The sequence below is a fragment of the Ranitomeya variabilis genome, chromosome 2 (assembly GCF_051348905.1).
Source record: "Ranitomeya variabilis isolate aRanVar5 chromosome 2, aRanVar5.hap1, whole genome shotgun sequence".
Lineage (NCBI taxonomy): Eukaryota > Metazoa > Chordata > Amphibia > Anura > Dendrobatidae > Ranitomeya > Ranitomeya variabilis.
In genome coordinates, this window is record NC_135233.1 from 806,338,413 (window position 1) to 806,363,086 (window position 24,674).

The 24,674-nt window shown below is 37.0% G+C and overlaps 1 protein-coding gene across 1 annotated transcript in view; it reads right to left on the reverse strand.

Moving 5' to 3' along the window:
* Window positions 1-8,327: 8,327 nt before the first annotated feature.
* COL19A1 (collagen type XIX alpha 1 chain) overlaps window positions 8,328-24,674 on the reverse strand; it is a 1,614,879-nt gene continuing 1,598,532 nt past the window's right edge. The window contains exons 51-52 of the mRNA XM_077289962.1: window positions 16,943-17,020; window positions 8,328-12,978 (exon numbers count right to left, since the gene is read on the reverse strand). Of these exons, the coding sequence (XP_077146077.1) occupies window positions 12,857-12,978; window positions 16,943-17,020 (200 nt within the window). The 3' untranslated portion in view covers window positions 8,328-12,856. The remainder of the gene's footprint in view (window positions 12,979-16,942; window positions 17,021-24,674) is intronic.

Below are 24,674 nucleotides of genomic sequence, written 5' to 3' on the forward strand. Positions count from 1 at the left end.
ACATTTGTTAGTTCATTATAGCCAGCATGTGCAGAAAAATAAGCAAATCTAAATCCAGAATGAACATAATTTGGTTACTTATCGTTCAATACATACCATAAAAAGGTCAGTAAATTCAATCTATATCACCCAGCATGAGAACAGCAACTGTGCTGACAACTGTACTTTTGTACATCTACACCAAAAACAAAATGAATGGAAAAAAACCTCCTGTGGCCTACAAACAGTATTTTTTCAGCATGAAAAAAGTTCAGACACAAAGAAGCTATAACTAGATTTCCATATACAGTAAAAGTTATCCTTAACTATCTCACATATGTCATTAACCCATATCATACCTGTAATAAGGAGACATTGCCAAATTATTGCAAAACTAACAGCACTTATACAATACTGACAATAAATATGTTACAAATGCATATAGCCCTATTAAGGTTCTAGAAAAGTGCTATACAAATCTAAGGGGGTTCATACTATATTTTGATATATGATCTAAAATGTATTTTTTGACAGATTCATGCAGAATTCTTCAGAAAAAAAAAATTGTCATTTGTCAGTGGATCCTATATTACAAAAGTATTTTCCCTAAAATTATTTATTCTAGGACAGTGTTCCCCAATTCCTGGTTTCAAGAACCAACAGATCACGTTTTCATGATTTCCTTAGCACTGCACAGATGATAGTATTTCCCAGGTAAGGAAATTAAGGAAATCCTGAATATATGATCAGTTGGTGGCTCTTGACTTGGGGGATCCTAGACACTAGGGCATAATAAATCAGTAATCTAGTGCCATATGGAAGCATTATACAGAAAAACAACGAAAGGCTGCGTTTCTGTTTTAGCTAATTAATAGAGTAATAGAGAGAAAAAAATCATTATTTGATGAAAGGTTGTTTCTGTTCCTACCAAAAAAGCCATAATACCATTTAATTTATAAATGATCTTTAAAAAAAAGACTATAATCCTAATATAGCATGAAGGGTAAAGCACAGCCCATATAGGAGTTCTTGAACATGTAACAAAAATAGTAAAAAATAAAAAGATCTCAAAGTGAAATTCCTAAACATTTGGTTTAATTGGACAATAAACTAACTAACAGATAGCAAAAAAATAATATGTGTTATCTCATCCAGCTATAGTTGGTCTTGCCAATTACTGACACATGTTATGTTTGAGTCATCTTGATTAGAGAAAATGAAAAACAATGTCTTGTGATCTCCACTCACACAATGTAATTACTGGTCTCCATGTGCTCCCAGTAGAATAAGAAAATTGCAGACGAAAATGAACAGAGTTATGGGGCCAATATTGGTTGGCACTGTCAGGATATCCACAGAGGAAACTCACAATTATAACAGGACATGTCGAATATATCCATACACCTGGAGCTAAACTAGGGATATAGTATAGCCACTAAATGCAAGGACTAAATCCAACACACCATACGTGCACACATCCACAGCATACAGTAACAACGACTCCTTAAGAAGTACGCGCGGTGTACTAAGACTTCTGGCATTGAGCCAACAGACTAATTTATCGGAAATCCTAAACAAGCGTGTGTATTTGAATTCCAGTTTATGGATTTTTCCCAATGGTGTAATTAATTAAGTGTCCATAAATAAACACGTAGGAGGTAGGCATTTTCTAAACCGGCGTAGGAAACAAACACGAGATCCTGATAGACACGACTCAACATATTGCAAGCAATTTCTAGGTTAAGCTTTTAGCAAGCTGTTAAGTGGATGGCTTGAATTTACACTGCTGGAGCACTTCTGCAAATATCAGCAATAAAAGGTTTTCTGGTAATGCTGTGTAAAGATTTATACCAGCATTTGGATACAGTATATAGTCCTTTTCTATCACAAGTAAAAGCATTTTTTGCTATTTCTTTCTTTAGATAATACAATGCGTGCTGCGTTATTTTTCATTTTATACACAGAAGGGCAATGGGAGTTTTGTTTTACTGGTCATATTGTCACAATAGTATGCTAATAAATGAAAAATATAACTTAGGTGTACTGAGAGTGCACACTTGACTGTGATTGTGATTGCTGGGTCACGGAGGGAGTAGATTCTTTGTCCTAAAGATACAAGAACACTACTTTTAAAGTCTCATTGTGCTTTGCTTTTATGCTCTTGTTATTTTCAATGTGTGTCATTATTGTAGTTTATGGAGACCTGGAGCTCAAACAACAAACATTTTATCAAATCATAAAAGAGCAGTAGGTAGAAAACCTAGAGAACAATGAAAACCGAGCAGGCAATGAATACACAGAAGAATGTGAAAGTGACAAAAGTCCAAGAAAACTGCCCATAAGATCACTGCAATGAAACTTTTTCCTATTCCTGGCAAGCAAAGGTAAACTGCTGGCTGTCTTTAAAACCCTCAGTCTTAAAGAAGTTGTCGCAAGGCAATGCTATGATTTAGAATGCGAAAGGAACACATAGGCCGTAGAATTTACCTTTAACAGGTGAATGAATTGGGATTTAATAAAGCTACTATTATCATGTTAGAAAACCTTATTTTCTTCTAATGTGTATATAACTGAGCCAAATTCAGATCATATTCATTGCACTTCAGCATAAACTGTAGATGGACTGGTGAACTTTTTTTAAAGTACATTAAAGGGGTTGTCCCATCTCCGGCATGTATAAGATATGCAATAAATGTGCAATGCATGTCAATCCCACATATGGAACCCCCTTGTATATAGAGAATGTGGGCCCTATCGGGGCTGTGAAGGATTTAGAAAAGACCGCTCACATGCGTCTATCTCTCTAATCATTTCAGCTCTAAAAAATGTTGAGCAATAAACCATAAATGTTTCAGAACACCCGCTTAAGTGCCAGGAAATATTGTCATTTGTGATGTATTAAAGATTTTCCCAAAATAAACTATAACCACCACCTATAATTCCTTTTCTGCAGCAGTCTGGCTAACTGTATATAAGTCCCCAAGCCCCTAGTCATATGTCCAAAAATACCTTTTAGAATCCCCCTATACAGCGTGGTCCGGTCCAATGGGCATCACTGGCTTTGCTTCAGTGCCTTCCCTATCCCTGCAATCCTCCCTAGTGCATGTGGATAGCATGTCCTACTTCATTCACACAGTGCCCCTAATTGTGCTTTGTGCAGGCATACTTCTGCTGAGTGCAGACCAAAGTACTGTAATGGACATGCATAGACTTTACTTCCAAGTCATTGGCACTCTTTGGCCTTTCCCAGCACATGGCCATTATAGGAATTTGCTCTGCCCTCAGCATAGCACAGCAAATAATGCCTGCCCAGGAGTGATATTGGAGGTGCTGTGGGCATAATGTTGCTTCTTCCTAATGAAATGAAACCAGCCAAGAGGATGGTGATTGCGGGACTAAAAGACCAACGACCAATGACGTAAAAAAAGAGGAAAAAAAAACCCTCACCTTTCAATGTAGTATGATCTGTACAGGAGCTTGTGATCCACGCCACTGCCGGGCATTGGCTAATGTAGGGGAGAAAAGTATTGATCCAGCTTCTAGTTCACAATTCTATGATGTATTTAAAATGAAGAATTCTTTCTTTCCATAATTAAAATATAGTCATAAATAAAAGATATATTTTTCTTTAAGTGAACACGCAGAAAAAATGTATTAAAGATAGGGAGGAACATGTGGAAATAATTTTGCTAGGATAGTATATTTTAATTATGGAAAGACAGAATTCATCATTTTAAATACATCTTGGAATTGTGGACTGGAAGCTGGATGAATCCTTTTCTTTCCAGTTTTTAGCATATGTAGAGTTGGTTGTCGATTTCTATGCAGATTGCTAGACAGCTGTAAAAGAGGCATTAAAGGTGATGGCCTTAGTTTCTATTGGGAAGACCTGCTGATAGGTTCCCTTTAATGTTCAGTAAACCACCTTAGGGTTTGTGCAAACATTTTTGATGCATTTTTTTTCTGTGCCTTTTTTATGCAAAAAAAACACAGCGTTTTACTATAAAAACAAAATTAATTTAATTTCCAATATTTCGTTCACATGGTGCATTTTTTCAATTCTTTCAGTTTTTACTGCAGTTATTTCCAATTGAGATCAGAGACAATTAGCAGGAAAAGAAATGCAGTAAAAACACATAAAAAAGCATTACAAAATGCATCTAAAGCACATGCAGTATAGGCTATGTGCACACGTTCAGGAATTTGCGCTTTTTTTCAATATAAAAACGCGATAAAACAGCAAAAAAAGCATACATTAAGCATCCTATTATTAGAATGCATTCCATACTTTTTGTGCACATGTTGCGTTTTTTTCTGCAGCGGAATTGCATTTCGTAAAAAAACGCAGCATGTTCATTCTTTGTGCAGAATCGCGGGGATTCCTCACACATAGGAATGCATTGATCAGCTTACTTTCCGCATGGGGCTATGCTCACCATGCAGGAAGTAAGCGGATCATGTGTGGTTGGTACCCAGGGTGGAGGAGAGGAGACTCTCCTCCAGGCCCCGGGAACCATATAATTGTTAAAAAAAAGAATTAAAATAAAAAATCATGATATTCTCACCTTCCGGCAGCCCCGGCAGTCTTTTCCCCCTCCTCGCGATGCTCGTGTTCCCAGTAATGTTTTGCGGCAATGACCTGTGATGACTTAGCGGTCTTGCGAGATCGCTGCATCATCTGGGGTCATTGCCGCTAGGCACTATTTGGAACGGGAGCATCGCCAGGAGCGGGAAGGCTGCCGGGGACTTCAAAAGGTGAGAATATCATGATTTTTTAGTTTTTAATTATTTTCAACATTAGATCTTTTTACTATTGATGCTGCATAGGCAGCATCAATAGTAAAAAGTTGGTCACACTTCTCAAACACTATGTTTGACAAGTGTGACCAACCTGCCAATCCGTTTTCAAAGTGATGCTATAGATCGCTTGGAAAAAGCTAGCATTCTGCAAGCTAATTACGCTTGTAAAACGCTAGTGTTAGTGGGAAAACACATGCTAATTCCGCAGGCGTTTTTCCGGCAGCAGGGAGTTCCGGAATTGCTGCGGAAATTTTCGCGGCAATTCCGGACGTGTGCCCATAGCCTTATACTGTGGATTTCTGGTCATAGTCTATGTTTTTCATGTTATCCTTTTTCTGATTTCAGCTTGAAGAAGATGTGACACTTACTCAAAAAACTGAAGGTAAATAACTTGCATAAAATCCTTGAGATCCCTGATTGTGCTGCTGTTTTATCCTTCTATGCTGCGTCACTCCAATTCAGAGATATTCACATTTGTTTCTTCAATCTGAAATTTCTGATCCACAGTTTACCTAGGAGTTTCTTCAGTCTTATCTGGAAGCATGTGCTTTCACTTCTCTCTCTCAAATGATGTCAATCACGTCAGCATCTGATCTAGCAGTTTATCAGGATGCAGTATAAACGTATAACATGGACCATGATCACATCGCAGTGCAAGGACTGGCCGTCGGCTCTCCTGACCCAAGCATGACAGCTGTACAAAAAAGCATGCAGTCACACTTGGGTCAGGAGAGGCACCGGCCAGTCCGAGTGTATGGACAGTGACTGTCGTGTTCCTGCCTCTAAAGACAATTGCATAAACTGAATAGTGTATTGTGTTTTTGTACATGAATTGACATATATGAAGTGTGAAATGTGTCATGTGGTCTTAGGAATGTAATGTGTAACAATGCATAGTGCTTTAAGTAATAGTGCTGTTGTGTAGGTAATGTAAAGGTAATGACTAGTGCTAGTAAGGTACATTACAGCACCAGTATTATTATTATTATTATTATAGCACAGGACAGGACATAGTTTAGTGCTTAGGATTAGACATGAGAAAATTTGCTCGGGTTCCCTTATTCGGCAAGCTATAGCGCTTGCCGAATAAGATGATGAGGGAAACTGGCTTCCTGGATCGCGCCAGCCTATCAGCTGATCGGCGTCACAGCTGCATGTGTCGTGGCTGTGTCACAGTCACAACATATGTATGGAGAACCTGTTTGTTGGGCCCTCCATGCATGTGTCGTGACTGTCTCACAGCCGCAACACATGCAACTGCGGAGCCGAACAGCTGATCAGCCGTCGTGATCCAGGAAGCCGGGTTTCCTCTACAGCTTATTCGGCAAGCGCTATAGCTTGCCGAATAAGAGGGAACTCAAGCAAATTTGCTTATCTCTACTTAGGATAGAGATATATAGTGTTGGTAGGGTACAGCAAAGGACTACAAAGGGTAAGATATAGATTATGCTTTAGGACATAAGATAGAGTGTGAGATGCATAAGTGTAATATGATTAGTGAATACTGTTATAAGAGGCCTAGATTTGCTCAGCAACAGGCTGCAGGGACAGATACAGCTCTGGTAAAAATTAAGAGACCACCACATCAAAACCCTGTTATGGGCAGCCCAATCACCAGACCTGAACCCCATTGAAAGTCTCTGGAATGTAATCAAGAGTATGATAGATAGTCAAAAGCCATCAAACAAAGAAGAACTGCTTATATTTTTGCGCCAGAAGCAGTGTGAAAGACTGGTGTAAAGCATGCCAAGGCGCATGAAAGCTGTGATTAAAAATCATGGTTATTCCACAAAATATTGATTTCTAAACTCTTCCTGAGTTAAAGCATTAGTATTGTTTATTCTAAATGATTATGAACTTTATTCACTATTTGAGGTCTGAAAGCACTGTTTGTTTTTTTTTAATTTTGACCAATTCTCCTTTTTAGAAAAAAAATACAAAATTTATTGCTTGGAAATTCGTAGACATGTTGTCAGAAGTTTATAGAATAAAAGAACAATTTACATTTTACTCAAAAATATGCCTATGAAGAGAAAAATCAGACAAACTGAACATTTTGCAGTGGTCTCTTAATTTTTGCCAGAGCTGTATAGTTAAGTGTTTTATGATTAGTGATTGCGACTAGCCCAGATTGGGAGCGGGTTAGGGCAAGTAAAAAGGGAACCTCTTACTGTTATAAGCTAGTTAGTGATAGAGTTTATTTGTGACAATCACAAGGTCAAGTTCAAGGAGCTGTGGGCTGACAGCTAGAGGAGTACATTTGGAGTTGGGTGGTATGAGAGCTTAAAAGATTCCCTGCAGACATTACTTCAATGTCAAGAGCCTAAGGCACTTTAACCCCTGCTGCACAGAGGAAGATGGACTTGGAACCGAGTGTGGGAAAGGTAAAGGATCTTGAAAATACTATGGGGCCGGACAGGAAATCCCTGGGGCTGGAGGAACCAGTAAGCATAGGGATGGTCCAGAAAGATCTAAAAGTGAAGCAGAAAATGTGATGTACTTGAACTGTTCAGTAAACTTTTGAATGTTGAAACGAGCTGGGTGTCCCCTGATACGTGTGCGGGTGTTCCTGAAAATGGAAACCAGAAGACAGCGGAGGTCTGCAGCCTGTAAGTGAGTGTAAAGCACCCTACATTAGACAGCACACTGGGCCTGGGACATGTTTTTCCTTTAAAGTTCCAGGGCAACATGGAGAAGCAACTTAACCATGGACACCGTCCTCAGCCACTTTACAGGAGCATTGCGATCCTTGTTATATGGCCGTCATACTGCGCTCTCATTCTCAGAGGCTGCCAAGTTATAATTGGCAGCATTTGGGAGGCAGGGGTAGAAGCAGTCACCCCCAGTGAAGACTCTGAAGAAACATCCAGTTGAACTACAAGCAGAGGTTTCACATACAGCACTCCATAAAAAAATAAAAGTGAGCAAAAGGAAAAAGAGAGGCAGAATCAGGCGTGCTCAAAGATTTTTACAAGATATTTCAGCACATTACATTATACCATAAAAACTGAAAACTAAGTTAATTTAAAAAATCTCCCCAATAGTATATTGCTTTTTGTAAATGTTAGTGATGAGCGAATCTGCCCAAATTTAGGGCAGCTTACTTGAATTTATTTACATCAGCGTTATTGGATGCAACATGAAATGTGCCTTATTTTGCTCCGGAGTTTCTCTAGACTCCAAAGCATAATAAGTGTTGGGTGTAAAAAAGATTTAAAAATTCTCACCTTTGTCTCACTTGTCCTGCTGCGGTGAGTGAGTATACATTTTTGTAACCACCTTTCCAGCCCTCTACAATTAAGTAAAATTGCAGTTGGATGGCTGCTATTTTGCAGTAAGTGAATCACAAAAGTTTGAATTCAGGTAATTTTTCAGTAAATATTGGAGGTGAATTGAATTTGCCTCAAACAGATTCGCTCATCTTTAGTAAATGCCAAAAAAGGCAAAGCAAGGATTCAAACCAAAATATTTGTTGAGAATATATTTTACCATTTGATCAATTTCAAGCATCTTGCACTTTTGACTAATAAAAAGCACCTAACAAAGAATTCATAAAAATGACATTTTATTAAATTTTACAGATGTAAAAATTAGCTTTTGTAATACGCCAAAACGGAAACTTTATTACCATTACATGTAATGCTCTTTTCTGCAGACTACATTTCCATGTCTGTCTGAACATGCAGACACTTTCAGAAAAAACACTAATGGAGTTTATTTGAGCTCTGTTCATGCCATTACAGAATCGCAGTGTGAACAGAGCCTAAAGAGTGTGAAACGATTGGTCAAAAAATAGCTACCGAAATGGAGATCATTTTATTACAGTAAAGCTACATTTTCCCTAAAGCATTTCTCCCTCAATAATATAATAATATATTTTAAATTAAACAAAACTTAACACTATTACCATTGGCGATACGTAGATATCGCTGATACATATTTCTTATGATGGCCACTGGTGTTCTTTAGACTTCTTCTCAGAACATTCGCCTAATCTGAACAGTGCTAATGAGAAGAAGCTGCTTCTAGGACTCCAAATTCTTGCTCACTAGCTTTTTACAATAGAATCTTTTCGCTGCCTGTGTTCAAGATTACATGGTCAGTGGGACTGAGCTACAGGGCATGCGTAACCACTAGCCCTGGATATATAAAAAGGAATCTGTCACCAGGTTTTTGCTAACTCATTTGGTAGGAGCATAATGTAGGAAAATAGACCCTGATTCCAACGATGTGTCACTTAGTTTACTGGGTACAGTTGTTGTGACACAATCAGAGTTCTTAGATGTAGCATGCAGCAGAGCTCAAAAGCTGACCCCGCCCACACCTCTAATTTATGTGTACATTGTCTATTGACAGTGAGCTGCTTATCAGAGGAGTGGGTGGAGACGGACCCTTAAGCACTAGTGTAGGCAGTGATAATCTCCTGGAGATAAAACATTCATTGAATGGAAACAACAGCACACAGCTAATAAGTGACACAACGCTGAATTCAGAGTTTTAACCCCACATCATACTGTCTTCAGATTACATAGGAAAGACCTGCTGACAGATTCCGTTAAATAGAAAAAAATAAAATAACACCAGGAGGAGCCATAAGAAGTATATGACAGCAATACTGACACGAGTCACGAGAATATTTATCATTTTTATTGAATCATTATTTTGTCTTGCATGCTATTAAAGAAAAATCAGTAAATATATAAAAATATATATGAAAAATAAGATATATGAAAAATTGAAGAAATCAATTTTGTAGTACCTGTGTAAGAAATGACTATAGTTATACACTGTAGACAGTACTTGAGGTGCAATTTGAAGTCTTAGGGCTCAAATGCAATATTTGTAATAGGCCCCCCAATTGTGTGGCATCATTTTTAGTGCTAGCTCAATATTTTTGGACTTAGAGACTTTTTAGCCCTTTTCAGGCCAAGATGTGACCTCTACAACTGCACACCCTACCGGAACTCCTATGATTATAAGTGCATAATCACTGATATAACAGTCTAGGAAATATTCCTTTAGTAAAAAATAATAATTCAATGAAATGCAAAATAATAAGTACTGATGACGTAAAAGTTATGTATATCGGATGTAGACAATTATCCAATACCTATCAAGATAATATTAAACTAATTAAATATCTGTTCATGTAAAGATCACGTATTTCATAAAATCTACAAAACTAATGAAAACTGTTTACTTTACAGAATGAAACACTTAGTGAACAAAATTTATTCAGTGAAGACAAAATCAATGTACATTTTCCATATCGAAAATAAAAATATACAGAAAATCCTTTACAATGTGTATGTACACTCCCTGCACTCATGCATTGTGCTGAAAACATCAGTTTTCATTTTTTTCCTGAATGTAAATATAAAGTGAACACTAAAGCAAAAAATATATAATTAAGACTTTATGAAAAAATAAAATACAGTTTGACCATGTCCATCATTTTACACAATTACACTGAAAAGAATTTAAAACCCTCAAGAAAAATCTTAAAGGGAGTCTGTCATGTCCATAATGCATTTTAAATGGGCTACACAGTGTTGTAGGAGGCTTAACCCCTAAAACAACCATATCATCACTGTACCTGTTACTGGTTGAGGGCCTGAGAAAATAACTTTTAATTCACATACTTCCAGGTATATTAACACAGCATACAGCATCTGTAGAAAGGACACAGCAAAATGCACACAGCCACTGCAAACAAGGCTGCAATCATGCCACAGCAGTCAGACAGTGCTCGCTCTGGGAAGCAAACACTGTCAATTAGAAGTAGGGGAAGGCTCCCAATATGCAAAATAAGGAGGCATAACAGTGCACCAAATCCTTTGCCACACCAAGGGTGCATGGAAGCCTCCTCATTTGCATAGGAATTAAACATTATTTCCTCAGGCACTGTACCAGTAACAGGTAAGGTGCTAGTATGGTTGTTATAGGGGCTAAGTAACCTACAACACTGCGCAGCCCATTTAAAATGCATTTTGTAGGTGATGGACTCCTTTTAATAGTTGTTAGAAACTCTGTAAATGTACAAACATTGTATTTGTTGCATTAATGTTTATGTGAAAAAGTCTGTGATTGAAAAAAAGTTTTCACATATCTCCCTCTCCTATCTGCCGCTTGTTTCATCATTTCACTAGAAGACTGCACCAGAGAACTGCAGCTACATCCCCCACCTCTCCCATTCTCACTATTTTTTGAAATAATTGTAGTTGGATTTTTTTGAGGTTTGAAAAAGTTATTGAACGTTTACAGACAACCTCCGGTCACGGAAAGAGTAAGTAAAGGCTGGAAGGTAAGGAAAATAACACATGTATGGAATACACGAAACAAAGAAAAATTAAAAAAAGTCAACAAACTGTGATGTTGTGTTGGGAAAAGTATAAATATCTTCATATTGCATCCTCACTGTCCTCAAAAAATATCCATCTGCCAACCACTGCATGGTGAACGCAATGGACGACGTAGTTTTCTTCAGCTTGCACATAGAGAGGCTGCATTTTTTCCAATTTGGGAAAGTGATGGATACGTTCAACCCTGGTGCCGATGTGAGAGTACCCCTGAAAATAGTCATATGGATTAATCATGTTTGATTATATGGATAGGGATCACTGCATCTATTGCTTATACAGTGCATAGATTGGTAATTAACGCAGACTTATGGTACAACGTGGATGTGATATGAAGGTAGTCATACATCTTCCAGCACAATATCACAGTTTACTGCCTTTTTACAATTTTGGCTAAAAGTTGACTAATCCTAGTCAAAAAGAGTTCTTCTACAGTATATGTGTTTTAAGAAGTTACCCATTACCCATCTTACTTCCCTCAATCCTGGCTGCACAAGGAGCTTTCCTATTAATGTCTTTCTGTACCAGATCAAGAATAAGAAAGGGGTTTTGCATCGAAAGAAATTTATCACCCATCCATTCAATAGGTTTTAAAAGTCTGATCGCCGAGAGTCCCATTTACTAGATTGGAGGTCATGATTTCTGTTTTCTGGCCAGCAATTGGGATTGAATGGAGCCGCATTGAATGTTGCGAAATTGAAAATTTAGGGATTTCTCTTAGTCAAACACTATAGAATGATCAAATAGTACAGAAGAATCAAAGATGTAAGACTCATTATCTTACAATGTGCAATGAAAATAACAGTGTAAAAAAACACTGGCCAACTGCCTTAAAACTAATATATTTTCTTACGCATATGAAAATAGATATGTGCACAGTATAAAAACTGCAAGTCATTACATTAAATTATTTATATGTACACCATTAGGTCAGCACCATTAGATTCAGTGCAAGCTTTGATAAAACTTTGGCGGTGTATTTTCTCAAGCAGTTGCTGACCTTGCAGCTTATGGCTCCAGTGTTTTGTAACAAAAAGAGGTGTGAAGATTTGTGTTCCTTCATGTAACTTTTTGCTTGTCCCTCATATGGTACACTGCTAAAACCGTGCTTTTCATACCCTTTGTATAAAATATTTTGTAACATAAACATTTAATAATATAACGGTATAAAATAATGATATGATCAGTTCAAGGAAAGCTAAAAGAAAAAATGTTGGAGATTTTAAAACCAGCCCCTAGAGACTCTTCCATTTTTTTTGTGGATCAACTAGACAAAAATATAAATTGTAACAGACTATAGTATACCTAAACGGTTGCTAAATACAACACATTGATCTTTACTATTGTATCATTCACATTTCTTTCACTATATGTCTGATAGTTACAAAAATTATATACATATACCATATCTGTGCTAACAAAATATTTACTTGACCTTTTTATCATGTAAGAGTTGATGTAAAGTTTGGTACTTCCTATAATAAAATGAATGCTCTCCTTAACAAAGTTTAACGTAATCTTTGACTCTTTCAAAGTAATGAATTCTGTGGTGCACACCATTTCTTGAAAATAAATATTAGCAAGTACCAGGACCAAATAATGTTCCTTTGCACCACCCAACCATGCAAGGACAGCTTTCATAAGTGTTCTTCCACATCTTCAATGCGCCACATTCAAGAGGCAGAATGGGTAACTTCAATGTATATTAAAGAAGCCATTTATCTTCCATTCAATCTTGCTCGTCCATGAGCAGTCGGATAATAACAATCCACTGGGTTACACCTTCCACTTATGCCAGGAGTTCCAACTGGTCCTTGAGCTCCAGGAGGACCCAGGTCACCTAAGAAAACAAATCTCAATGTAAGGCATTACCCTTTTAAACATAAATTAATGTAATAAGGTATTTGAAACATAAGCCGTTCACATTTGTGTGAGAGGCTAGATTACTACTATTTTACTTGACAAAATGATGGACACCGCTGTGGAGCCCAGTAGACCTGGTTATGGGTGCTATGAATCTGTCACTGTGATGTAGTTTTTGCTATATTAACAAATATAGGTCCCGGTCATAGTGACTCTTTCATTTGCAATTGATATATTTGCCTAGTGAAGCAGCCAATGGGAATTAGGGGGAAATTGATGAACCTTTGATGATTTCAATGATGAAAATGCCATGAGTTGCACAGAATGTTCCACACTAATACTAATTTGTCATTTGAAAAGCTGTTCTGAGACCCGGCCTCAAATATTTCCAGTTTAAAGGCACATCAAGATATCCCATTACTCAGAGCCGATAGCAAAAACATTAAAACAAAGTAAACTTAAAAAGTGGACTAAAAGCCTTTTGAAACTAAGAGTATAAAATTAAATTATTACCATCCTATAATAGACTCTTTTTGAGTACCACTGGTAGGATCAGAGAACCTTGTAGTGGTAAAGGAAACAACTGCACTACAGCTATTATGCTAATTATTTTATTGTTCCAGCACCATTTAAAAGTAATTGCAATAATACAAGGTATATTCCATACAGCACTCCGTGTCCAGTGCAGACTTGGTACAGCTCCTCCACTAGGAAGTAAAAATTGCATGTACTCCAAAAATCCAAGGTATCGGGTATCTTCCTTCCACAAAAATATCTTTATTGACACCTCATTAACACCTATGCACTTTTTTTCTAGGCTTGACAAAAGCCCTGCATGCCTGAAACGTTGCTAATTGTCCCGTGTGTATACTGGTGTCAATAAAAATAACTTTGTGGAAGGAAGATCCCCAGTGCCTAGGATTTTTTAAGCACACAAAATTGCAATAATTAATGTTTTGGTCCTTTCATAAACTTGTCCTCAGCTCATCACACTATCTGCAATGCTTGCTGTTACCAAGACATAAAACTACTGTAGAGATGAGCAGATGTGACAAAATTCAAATTCATCAAATCGAGCAGATTTCCTCAAGAAATTCAATTTGCAGTGAAGTTAATTTCATAATAAACATAGAGTGTAAAAAACAAAAAAAGCTAATGCCTCACTGCTCACCTGTCTGGCTGTCCACTCTGCTTATTGCCTGCCATCTGTTCTTTTGAACCTCAAAACACTGCCGGAAAAAGCCGAAGACTGCTGAGTGCAGTGAATACCGCCAGAAAGTAATGAGCGGCCCCAGAAGCAGATGCGGCCAGGAGACAGTGGGACAAGAGGACGCTTCGCTGGACAGGTAAGTATAATTAGAATGTTTATTATTAATTTTAGACTTTCTTTTACAGGCCCTTGACCTGAACTGTAACACAGGTTTCCCATGGAAACCTGTGTTCGGGACCTCGTGACGTGGGGGTCCAGAACTTTACAGTTCGGATTCGCCCATCCCTAGTCGTGACATCACAATGTTATGATGAACATTGTCACATTATTGTGCTCAGTAACCTCTGAGGCCTGGTTGTGCCAGATGACATCACAATGTTAAGACGTACAGTACTGACCAAAAGTTTGGACACACCTTCTCATTTATAGATTTTTCTGTATTTTCATGACTATGAAAATTGTAAATTCATACTGAAGGCATCAAAACTATGAATTAACACATGTGGAATTATATACTTAACAAAAAAGTGTGAAACAACTGAAAATATGTCTTATATTCTAGGTTCTTCAAAGTAGCCACCTTTTGCTTTGATGACAGCTTTGCACACTCTTGGCATTCTCTTGATGAGATTCAAGAGATATTCACCGGGAATGGTCTTCCAACAATCTCGAAGGAGTTCCCAGAGAATATGGAATATAAGAGAATATAAGACATAATTTCAGTTGTTTCCCACTTTTTTGTTAAGTATATAATTCCACATGTGTTAATTCATAGTTTTGATGCCTTCAGTGTGAATGTACAATTTTCATAGTCATGCAAATACAGAAAAATCTATAAATGAGAAGGTGTGTCCAAACTTTTGGTCTGTACTGTACATTGTGACATTATTGTGCTTGGTGTCCTCTGAAGCCTGGTTACAGCCAGAAGAGCCCGGCATAGAATGAAGACACAAGAGGTGCGGCAAACAACAGTGGAAACATGAAGTACAGAGGGGAGAGACGGCAAGCAGTCAGTAGCATTGGCTACCATACAAATGAGTGGTGAGTATTAGTTTTTTTATATTAACCTTTTCCTGACCGACTAGTTTACTCAATTTCGCAGAGAAAATTACAAAAAAATCTGTATTTTGAAGAATGCCATTTTTAGCAAATTTAAGTAAAATTCAGCTTTATCTCCAAATGTGGGCATCTCTACACAGAACCATACTAAAATAAAAGTCATTGCAATTACAATACTTTTTATAGCTTCTACTATTTTGAACCTGTGTAGGCATTGCAATAATCAGATGTCTGTATTCATCTTTTTATGATACAAATGCTGTCTTCTAGTGGCAGATAGGTTTTCAGCACCCCACAAAAAAGGGCCCAGGTGCAACTGCTACTTCTGCACCCTCTATAACTACAACACTGATATATACAATTCAAAAACAAAAAAGTGTCTTAATTTATATCAATCTTAGGATTTTTGTTACATCTATGATATACAGCTTTAGCTCTATAGGGCATTTATTAATCACTGTTAGTGATGAGCGAGTATACTCGTTGCACGGGTTTTCCCGAGCACGCTCGGGTGGTCTCCGAGTATTTGCGGCTGCTCGGAGATTTAGTTTTCCTTGCCACAGCTGCATGATTTGTGGCTGCATGACAGGCTGAATACATGTGGGGATTCCCTAGCAACCAGGCAGCCCCTACATGTACTCAGGCTGGCTAGTAGCTGTAAATCATGCAGCTGTGTCAACAAAAACTAAATCTCCGAGCAGCCACAAATACTTGGAGATCACCCGAGCAACGAGTATACTCGCTCATCACTAATCACTGTATCTCAATATACATACAAGCCTAGATCAGCTGAGCGTGCATGTGTTTTTAATAGTGAGAATGCTGGGTAGGCCATTGCCAGTCAACTGTGATGATGGCTTATCTCTAGGAAAAGGATTGGACATTGTAATTCAATATGCCCGATCTTTCACTCCAAAAATCATTTGTTGGGACAGATTCATCAGAATGATCCGTAGATGCACCTTTAATGACCATCTCATAATGCCATAATTGTCATATTTGCTTGGTTTTAACGGGGTTTTCCAGGTTTGTGACACATGTCTGCAGTTACTCTATGTTGCACACAGCACATGCTGCCAGGATTATGCAGTGCCTGGTGCGGGTGGTCACATGACCACAAATGTGCGATATGCATAATTCTGGCCACATTCTTCTAACTAGATATGTGCTGCCTCGCTCTATACAAGTGAGCACGTCTAGTCAGAATGGTGCTGAATGTATGCATATCGCATACTCGTGGTCATATTACAGCTTGTTCTTGCCGCTGACACAGGAGTATCCTAACAGTGCACTCTGTGAGGATTTACAAGTCTTCAGTCACATGTAGTGACTACAGACTTTTATGATAAACCGGGACCACCCCTTTAATATAATGTACATAGGGGTGTTAAAAGTATTTGTAAAAAATAATGTAGCTTATGGATCAGCTGTAGTTTAAAGTCAAATACATAAAATATACTGAAAGTGAAAAATGGTCATGTAACAGTAATATGTAACATAATGTATTAATATGGTTTCATGTTGTAACAAAAATAGTATTCAAAGAATGAACTAAATGTATTCCTACTCATCAAAGTATTTGACTCATATAATAAATACATTGCTTAAAGCCAACAAAGCGGTTTCAGCAAAGAAATACAGAAAAACGCAGAAGGCAATGGGAAGTGATTACCTGTAGGTCCTGTGGGGCCTGGACTCCCTGGAAGACCAATTCCAAATTCACCTCTTTCACCTTTCTGTCCTCGTAAACCTATTAAAAAGAAGAAACAAATAATACATGAACACTGAATGTGCACAGAATGCCTCTATAACTGCCTCCGTAAAGCTGCAATGTAACTGCATGCCAACAATAGAAACTCAGAGACAATAAATAAAATAAGCGGTAATATCCAGTGACTGACTGACTGACGTACATAGAAAACAATAACGTTTAAGAAGCTGAGCGCAGCACAATGGTATGTAATTGAACCATTTAGCAACACTGGTCATCATAAGGTGCCAAATTATACTGAATGTTATAACTCTTGAGGGAGCAACATAATATTATGTTTTAAACACAAAAGGTTTTCCTTATGTGTTTATAGCTGTATTATTACTGGTGTATATCATAGCCAATGTTATGCAAACAATAAAGTCATAATAGCAAAGCATTAAAAAGAAATGACAAAATAATGTGAATATTGGGATGTATGCAACAATAAAATATAAGCGAAGCCTGGCAGTACAACACTGCACTATGTAGAGCTCATCGTCCTGAATGTTTAGTGTATAACACAGTGTCTATTGTATTCTATTCACTTTCTTGGACCTTATTCTTGTAACAAGATTCATCCAAAGAATAATAATATTGAATTAAATACAATCTATTTAATTAGTTTCAACCATTGCAATTCACAAACACAAAATGAGAAAATATATTTTTTTACTCCGTTATTACGACACAACTAAATTGCGTATGGAAGAGCAAATGAGTTGTAAAGGTCACATATGTGATCAGGTTTGGATCACATGCTTGTAGTATAATGGTGATCAAGTAATATTAGCATAGTATAAGTGTCCTTACACAAGGAAGATCCAATGACCAGTGTTTTGTTTGAGATGAAGATAAAAGAACACTTTATACTAAGGGGTGTCCCTTTTCACATATAATTGAGTCTGTGGATAGAAAAAAGTAAAATAACTAATTGCGTTTGTTTTTACCATACCCAGGTCTAACGTTGCCTCTCTGCCACTGCCTCAGTCTATGTTAATTGGCTACAGCTCTGACATAGCGTTGACAGCGCTGCAGCCAATCACAGAGCTTTGTAACCCTGTTGATATAAGATGGCTTTAGCTGCTGAGCTCAATGATTGGTTGTAGCACTGACATTGGGAAGTCACTGCTGCAGCCAATTAACAGAGATCGGAGAGTCAGTTCTGGACCCAGGGAAGGTCACTCAACCTGTTGGAAAATAATTGTTGACAGGCGACAACCGCTTTAGAGATATATTTCTAGCTTGTCAAGTTATCACTTATCCACACATGACAACTTGCTGATCACTCAGAGGCCAAATATTGGAATACCTACCAATTCTGAGAATGGGGTTCTAAAATGTACTGCTAGAGGGAGCACTGACATGCTCCATTCATTGTCTATGGGACAGCTGAAGACCCTCCAATGATCTAAATCTCCAGAGATGAACAAATACGAACAGTAAAGTTTGACATCCGTACCAAACACCTACTGTTCGGGCATGGACACTGAAAACAGACTTCACCAGGAAGTCCATGTTACTGTTTGGGTTCGGCTGCCCGAACACTGGGTGTTTCCATCACGTTGATATGTGCATGTCAAGTGAATGGGGTCCAGGTCCGGGTTTGGGCCCGAGTACTGTTCTGATACCCAAACCCGAACCTTTGTAACTGTTCGGCCGAACCTGCCAGACCTGAACATCCAGGTGTCCGCCAATCTCTAGTTATCTCCTAACCAGTGGATAGGTGATAACTTGACCAATCGGAAGTAACTCTTTTACATTTTGAAATGTACCAATTAGAGGATGGATATAAGAAATGTTTAAAATCACTTATACAGTTTAGATTGCATTAAATTGAATGTAAAACATGCAAAGAATATTACATACAGTAGTATTTTCATCAATTAATCTGGAAATGTTTGGTTGGATTTACTGTAGATAAGACAGCTAGTTTTAAGGAAATATGGAAGAGTTTAAATAGTTTTGTACAAAAAATAAATGGAACTAAAATGCCAAGTCCTAGCTGCAAAGTATCAAATGTTCCAACAATATTCTATATGTATAAAAATATATCAACCTGAACCTGGAGAAGTTCATGAAACTGGCAAGGCTCAGGAATCAGAGTCTAAAATATTTTGCCAAAAATTATAAAAACATAAGACCGTCCACCACTAAACATTGTCACATGATACTCTCCCGAAGCATCCCTGTGCAATCCAGATATTTATTTTCTTCACCTGAAGAAAATGCTCTTAGATCTCAAACAGTTTTTTGGTCCTTGTGTTTCTCTAATTACATGCACTTGTTTGATGAATTTAGGTTTAGCACCCTCCAATTCCATTTCAAAATTTTATGGGATTTGTGTGCAAACCCCAGTAATTCTAAGAGATAGCTGTGCAAAACCATTGCAAGATCTGGATACTAGCAAGATTTATTCATTATAGTCACAAAATTCAAGTCCAAATTCAGGATAAAACATTTTTTTTTTGTTTCGCCTCATGGCTTTGTCTGGGGCATCATGAAATGCATGCTGCTGTTTTTAATGTTTTTTCTGAATTTGGATCTCAACCTTGTGAGAATATTGAATATACCATGTTAGAAACTGGATCTCGTAATGATATCACACTATGTACAGCTCCGTCTCTTAGAACAACTGAGGTTTGCACATGCATCCTACTAAAATCCTGTAAAGAAGTTAAGGGTGCAAAAGCTAATTCCATCAATCAAGCCTATGTAACCAGAGTAAGATGATGAGCGGAAAACAGTACAGGATCTATATAAGAGCCTTTTCTCCAGTTGAGGGAAAGAATTATCTTGAATGCACAAACATGCACCGGTGAAATTTCATGTGACAACATAGAGTGGTGAGGGGTCTTATGTTTTTATGAAGATTCAAAGGTGAGTATATTAAAAAAATTACTTGATAGACTAAATAATTATCTGTTCCATGTATGTTTAACAATTTCATATTTGATATAATGTTTATATACAATTAAAACAAATTAAAGTCCAAGTAAAACAGGAAGATTAGAACATTATAAGACCTTCAGGAACCATAATGCCCATAATAATCTAGGAATGAGTTAGTCATTAGTTACAGGAGGCCTTTGCCTATAGGTGTCAGTCCTTTCAATGTCACATTCTATGAACTTAGATGAACTGAAGCTAGAATTTAATGAGGAAAAAGGTCTTTAATATCGCACAGCAACTAGAAAACTATCAATTTGTTCATCAAAATATGTTGAGGTTGACTTGGGGCATGACATAGGTTGAATATCTGCTGGTCCTAGAAGTGTATCAAGGACAATTGTTAATTTAGAAAACAAATAATTTAATTTAGAAAAGAAATTGAGTTTGTTCAACTATTTTTAAATGCTGCTGCTATTTATCTCTTATTTCTAAAAATGTCCTAGCCTCAAATGCGAAGGTTTGTTTAAGGACTAGGTTTGTTTAAAGCACTCTCAACCAAAATGGCTGCATTTATATGTCCAATAGATATATTTGGCCATCCAATATGGCTGCATTTATATGGTCAATAGATGTGTTGGATAGAAATTTTCTAAAAGCATTTTGAGGTTATCATTTTTAACCTCATATCATTTTCTACACACGTGAGATCACTGCATTACAGAACCCTTGATTACAAAATATTAGAATAAATGTTAGTGTTCTTTAAATAATGAAATTAGCGTGATATCATTATAAGTCAATCTAAATATGAAATATGTAACTTTCTTTGGCAAAATCAGGATTCACTGGGCAAGATAAGGACAAATGACTGTAGACTAGTGATGAGCGAGTGTGCTCGTTACTCAAGTTTTCCGAGCATGCTCAGATTTTCTCAGAGTATTTTGGGTGTGCTTGTAGATGTTTGTGTCCCTAACAAACAGGCAATCCCTGCATGTGTTCAGGTTATCTAACAGCCGCAAATCATGCATCTGCGGGGACACCAACATAATCTACGAGAATACCCAAGATACTTGGAGAACACCTGAGCATGCTTGGAAAACTCGAGTAATGAGCACACTCGCTCATCACTACTGTAGACAGATCCCCTCTATATCAAGATCTACATTGAGTATGTATACATGAAGGCTTATTTGATGAAAACAAAAAGGAAATGCAATATTAACAATTATCCATGATAAGTGTCAACTTTCATTCCGATGAACACACATGGACATTTTATTATTCAGTGTAATGTATTTCTTTTAAGTATGATCTCAGCATATATTCTGCAACCACAAAGTGACCTTTTAATCCAAGCAGTCTATTCATGTTGCATTTTTCTCAGTTTAGATATCCTTAGAACATCATATCTTGCCACTGAGATTAAGGTCTTCATAAATCTTTTTTTCCCCCAACATCTAAAAGTAAAGTTTCAGGCCTTTGGAGCACTTGCTCAGTGAATAGATAAAAATTAAAAGTGAAAGGCTGTGAGTGACCATGCGGTGCAGTCAATTCATGTAACTTAAACTCAAATGTGCTTTGGCAGATTTCTGTCAAGTGAAGCCCACAGCAGCATAGCCTGCTTTCCCAGTGTGAGGATTTACCAGGGAAGAAGAAAGCTTGTATATTGGCGACCAAAGACGAGTGCTAATGTCTGAAGTATATTTACATGCATTTTTGCAATTTACAGTGACACAACCCATGCCTCATACAAGCATGCTACATTTGTAAAACAGATTATCTGATCACAGCTTCAAGTACATGCAACCACGCTCATGCATGTTTCTAAAAATAAATACAATTTCATGCTGATTATTAAAATAACATTTTTGCAGCAATTGCACTTTACTATTTACTTTACTTTTGAAATCGTAGTAAATAATATTGTCATTTTGTGATAAATTATAGCATGTGATATAGTATTAACTACTAAATCAGGAGGATACTATTTTAATTAATAGACATGTTATTTATGTCTTTTAGGGTATATTTATAACTCATTAGTTTGTTGCAAAAATGTTGTGGTTGTTCCAAGTATTGGTTCCATGTCGCCTGCTGCAAAAACAACACTTTTTACACTGTAGATTTTGCATAATTTGTATCCAATATGAATATGCATTTAATTAGTCTGTATGACTCTAGGACTCACTGAAAAGTTATCAAAATACATAATTTTCACGTTGGTGGGAGGTTGGGACATATTAATGTTTTTGTTTGGGCCAGCTTTAGAGATGCTGTGTTTAGTACTCAGCATTGCCATAAGCTTAGAGCAGTTGTCCACTACTAGTACAACTCCTTCTACTAAAGGTACCATCTATTATGGTGCCTTTCTCTCATTGGTGGTTCATGTAATAGGGGGTGGTACCTTTAGTATATAATGGTGGTTGGAACATGTGCTTGACTGTGCTTGATAAAGGTTGTTATACCGAAACGTCGCCGCAGAGGGCAGATTAAAGATGTAAGTTACCCTTCACTGACTGCTGTGGCGCTGTCTTTCCTTTTTTGGATTTATACTGTCCCCACCTTCAGACATATAAGTAATTATCAAGAAGTTACTTTTGATTACTTATGCATCCAAAGGTGGAGACAGTGACCCTAGTGCTGATTGGGCACAGGGCTCATGTGACATATCAACCTCACGTGAGCCCTGCAAGAGCGAGTGGCGACACCGGTGGAACATTGCTGGCACGGGAGGTGAGTATAAGCTTTTCTATTTTAGCCGGGCCAAACGGGGGGATGAGAAGGAGGTAGTCATAGTAGTGGACAACCCCTTTAACTCCTAAAAAATAACAGACAAAGAAAAGACCACACAGATGAATTTCCAGGAAACAGATTACGCTATATCAGACAAAACAAACTTTATTTCATAATTTGAAGATACATGCTTTGACAATTATCCAGTAAGAATTATGTGCAGTTGAAGAACAACTCAAAAGCATTTAGAATTGTAGTTACATCATTCATTGTGCTGCAGTACATACAGTAAAACACTTAGGCTCTCTTTATACTGACATTTTTTGCTTTTTCTCTGAGGTTCTCATATTTTTGACGTTAGGAATAGGTCAGTCTGCAGTCTGCAGTACTCTTCTTGCCTTCTCAATCCGTCATATCTGCCTCTTTTGTTGTTGGCAGTCATGATGCTAGTGTGAACAGAACCTAACCCTTCTTTATTACACAATTTATGCATCTGTGGTTTGTACCAGTTTCCTCAGCTCTAGTCTTCAAGTATTCCCAACATTTTATGATTTGAGGATATCCTATACAGTAAATAGCTGTGATTATTTCTAAGGCCTTGACGCAAATTATATACGTTCTCATGCAACACTACGGAAATCTTGATGACTAGAACCATTGGGCATACTTGAGGAGTGGAGATTAGAAACACTTGCTTTTCACTGCCTTGCAAGACGTAATAATAATGAAAAAGGATTTGAAATGGATTTGCAAAAGGGTTCTATGGACAGAAAATTAATACAGTACTAATAAATGATAGGAATATATAAAAATCACAATACTTTACAATATGGTAAGTATCTGTTTTGTGATTTAAATGGCAACTCAAGTTAAATAGTCTTCTGAAATATCATCGATACATTTGAGAAGATCACAGTTGTAAAGTCTGTGACTTTTTTCCGCCACTGTTTTTCAAGCCCCTTTCACACTGAATAAATATTTAAACATCAGTTTAATTATAATTTTGATTATGATTTTTAGTAAAGAAGAATCTCATGGCAGTGTTAAAGGGATATATAGGAAAGGTTACTCAGAAAATAACCACTGGGAAGTCTTTTGTAAAAAAAACTGGAAGTTTGAGTCCGATACAAGGACTAGTGGCCACTGAGAAAATTTGGAAGATTTATTACTTTTCTCTTATAGATGGTAATATAAAAAAGTGAAAAGCATTACAAAAACATTTTAAAAAACAGTATAAAACTTAGTGATTTTTTGATTAAACATTTCCTTTATTATAGGACTCACTCATAGACTTCCAACAGATCTTCTCTCATGGATCTATTATCAATGATAAAATCATTTTGACAGAATTTCGCATTGATGCACTATTTATTCTTACCCCTATAATGTTGTTATATTGTGCATATTAATACATTAATATTCATACTTATACATTTAGTAAGGCCAATAGTTTCAGAAAACATTTATAAGAGTACATTTATAGACTAGACTGTTATGCTTTATTTCTTGTGTTAATATACCCCAAAGAATTAACACAAGCTTTAGAAGTCATACAAATACCAGTAATATTAGTGTTATTGATAAAGTCTCATCACATTCAGATTAATTACAGAATCATAGCAGTGTAATCAAAGCCATTCATTAGTTTTAGCAAAATAAACTGGAATTTTAAATAAAATTTATATATTCACCTATGTATTTAAAGGACAAACATCTAATTTAACTTGGCTTTTCAGGATCACAATATTAATGGCTTTTTTCATGCTTTATACCCATTTAAACAGCAGATTGGTGTGAATGCCGAGTTTGATCCCACCGATACGATATTAAAGGTCTATCCTAAAGATGGGACACCAAGATTTTCATCCTGGAAAACCATTTTAATAATATACTGGGGAATGATATGTCTTCATAGCTACCAATGAATTGTATTATTTTCTGCTCTCATTCCAGTGCCATTCCTTCTTTGAAACTTGAAACCTGAAGCAGGCTGGTTACTAAAGACATAAGGAACAGCTGCAGCCCGAGA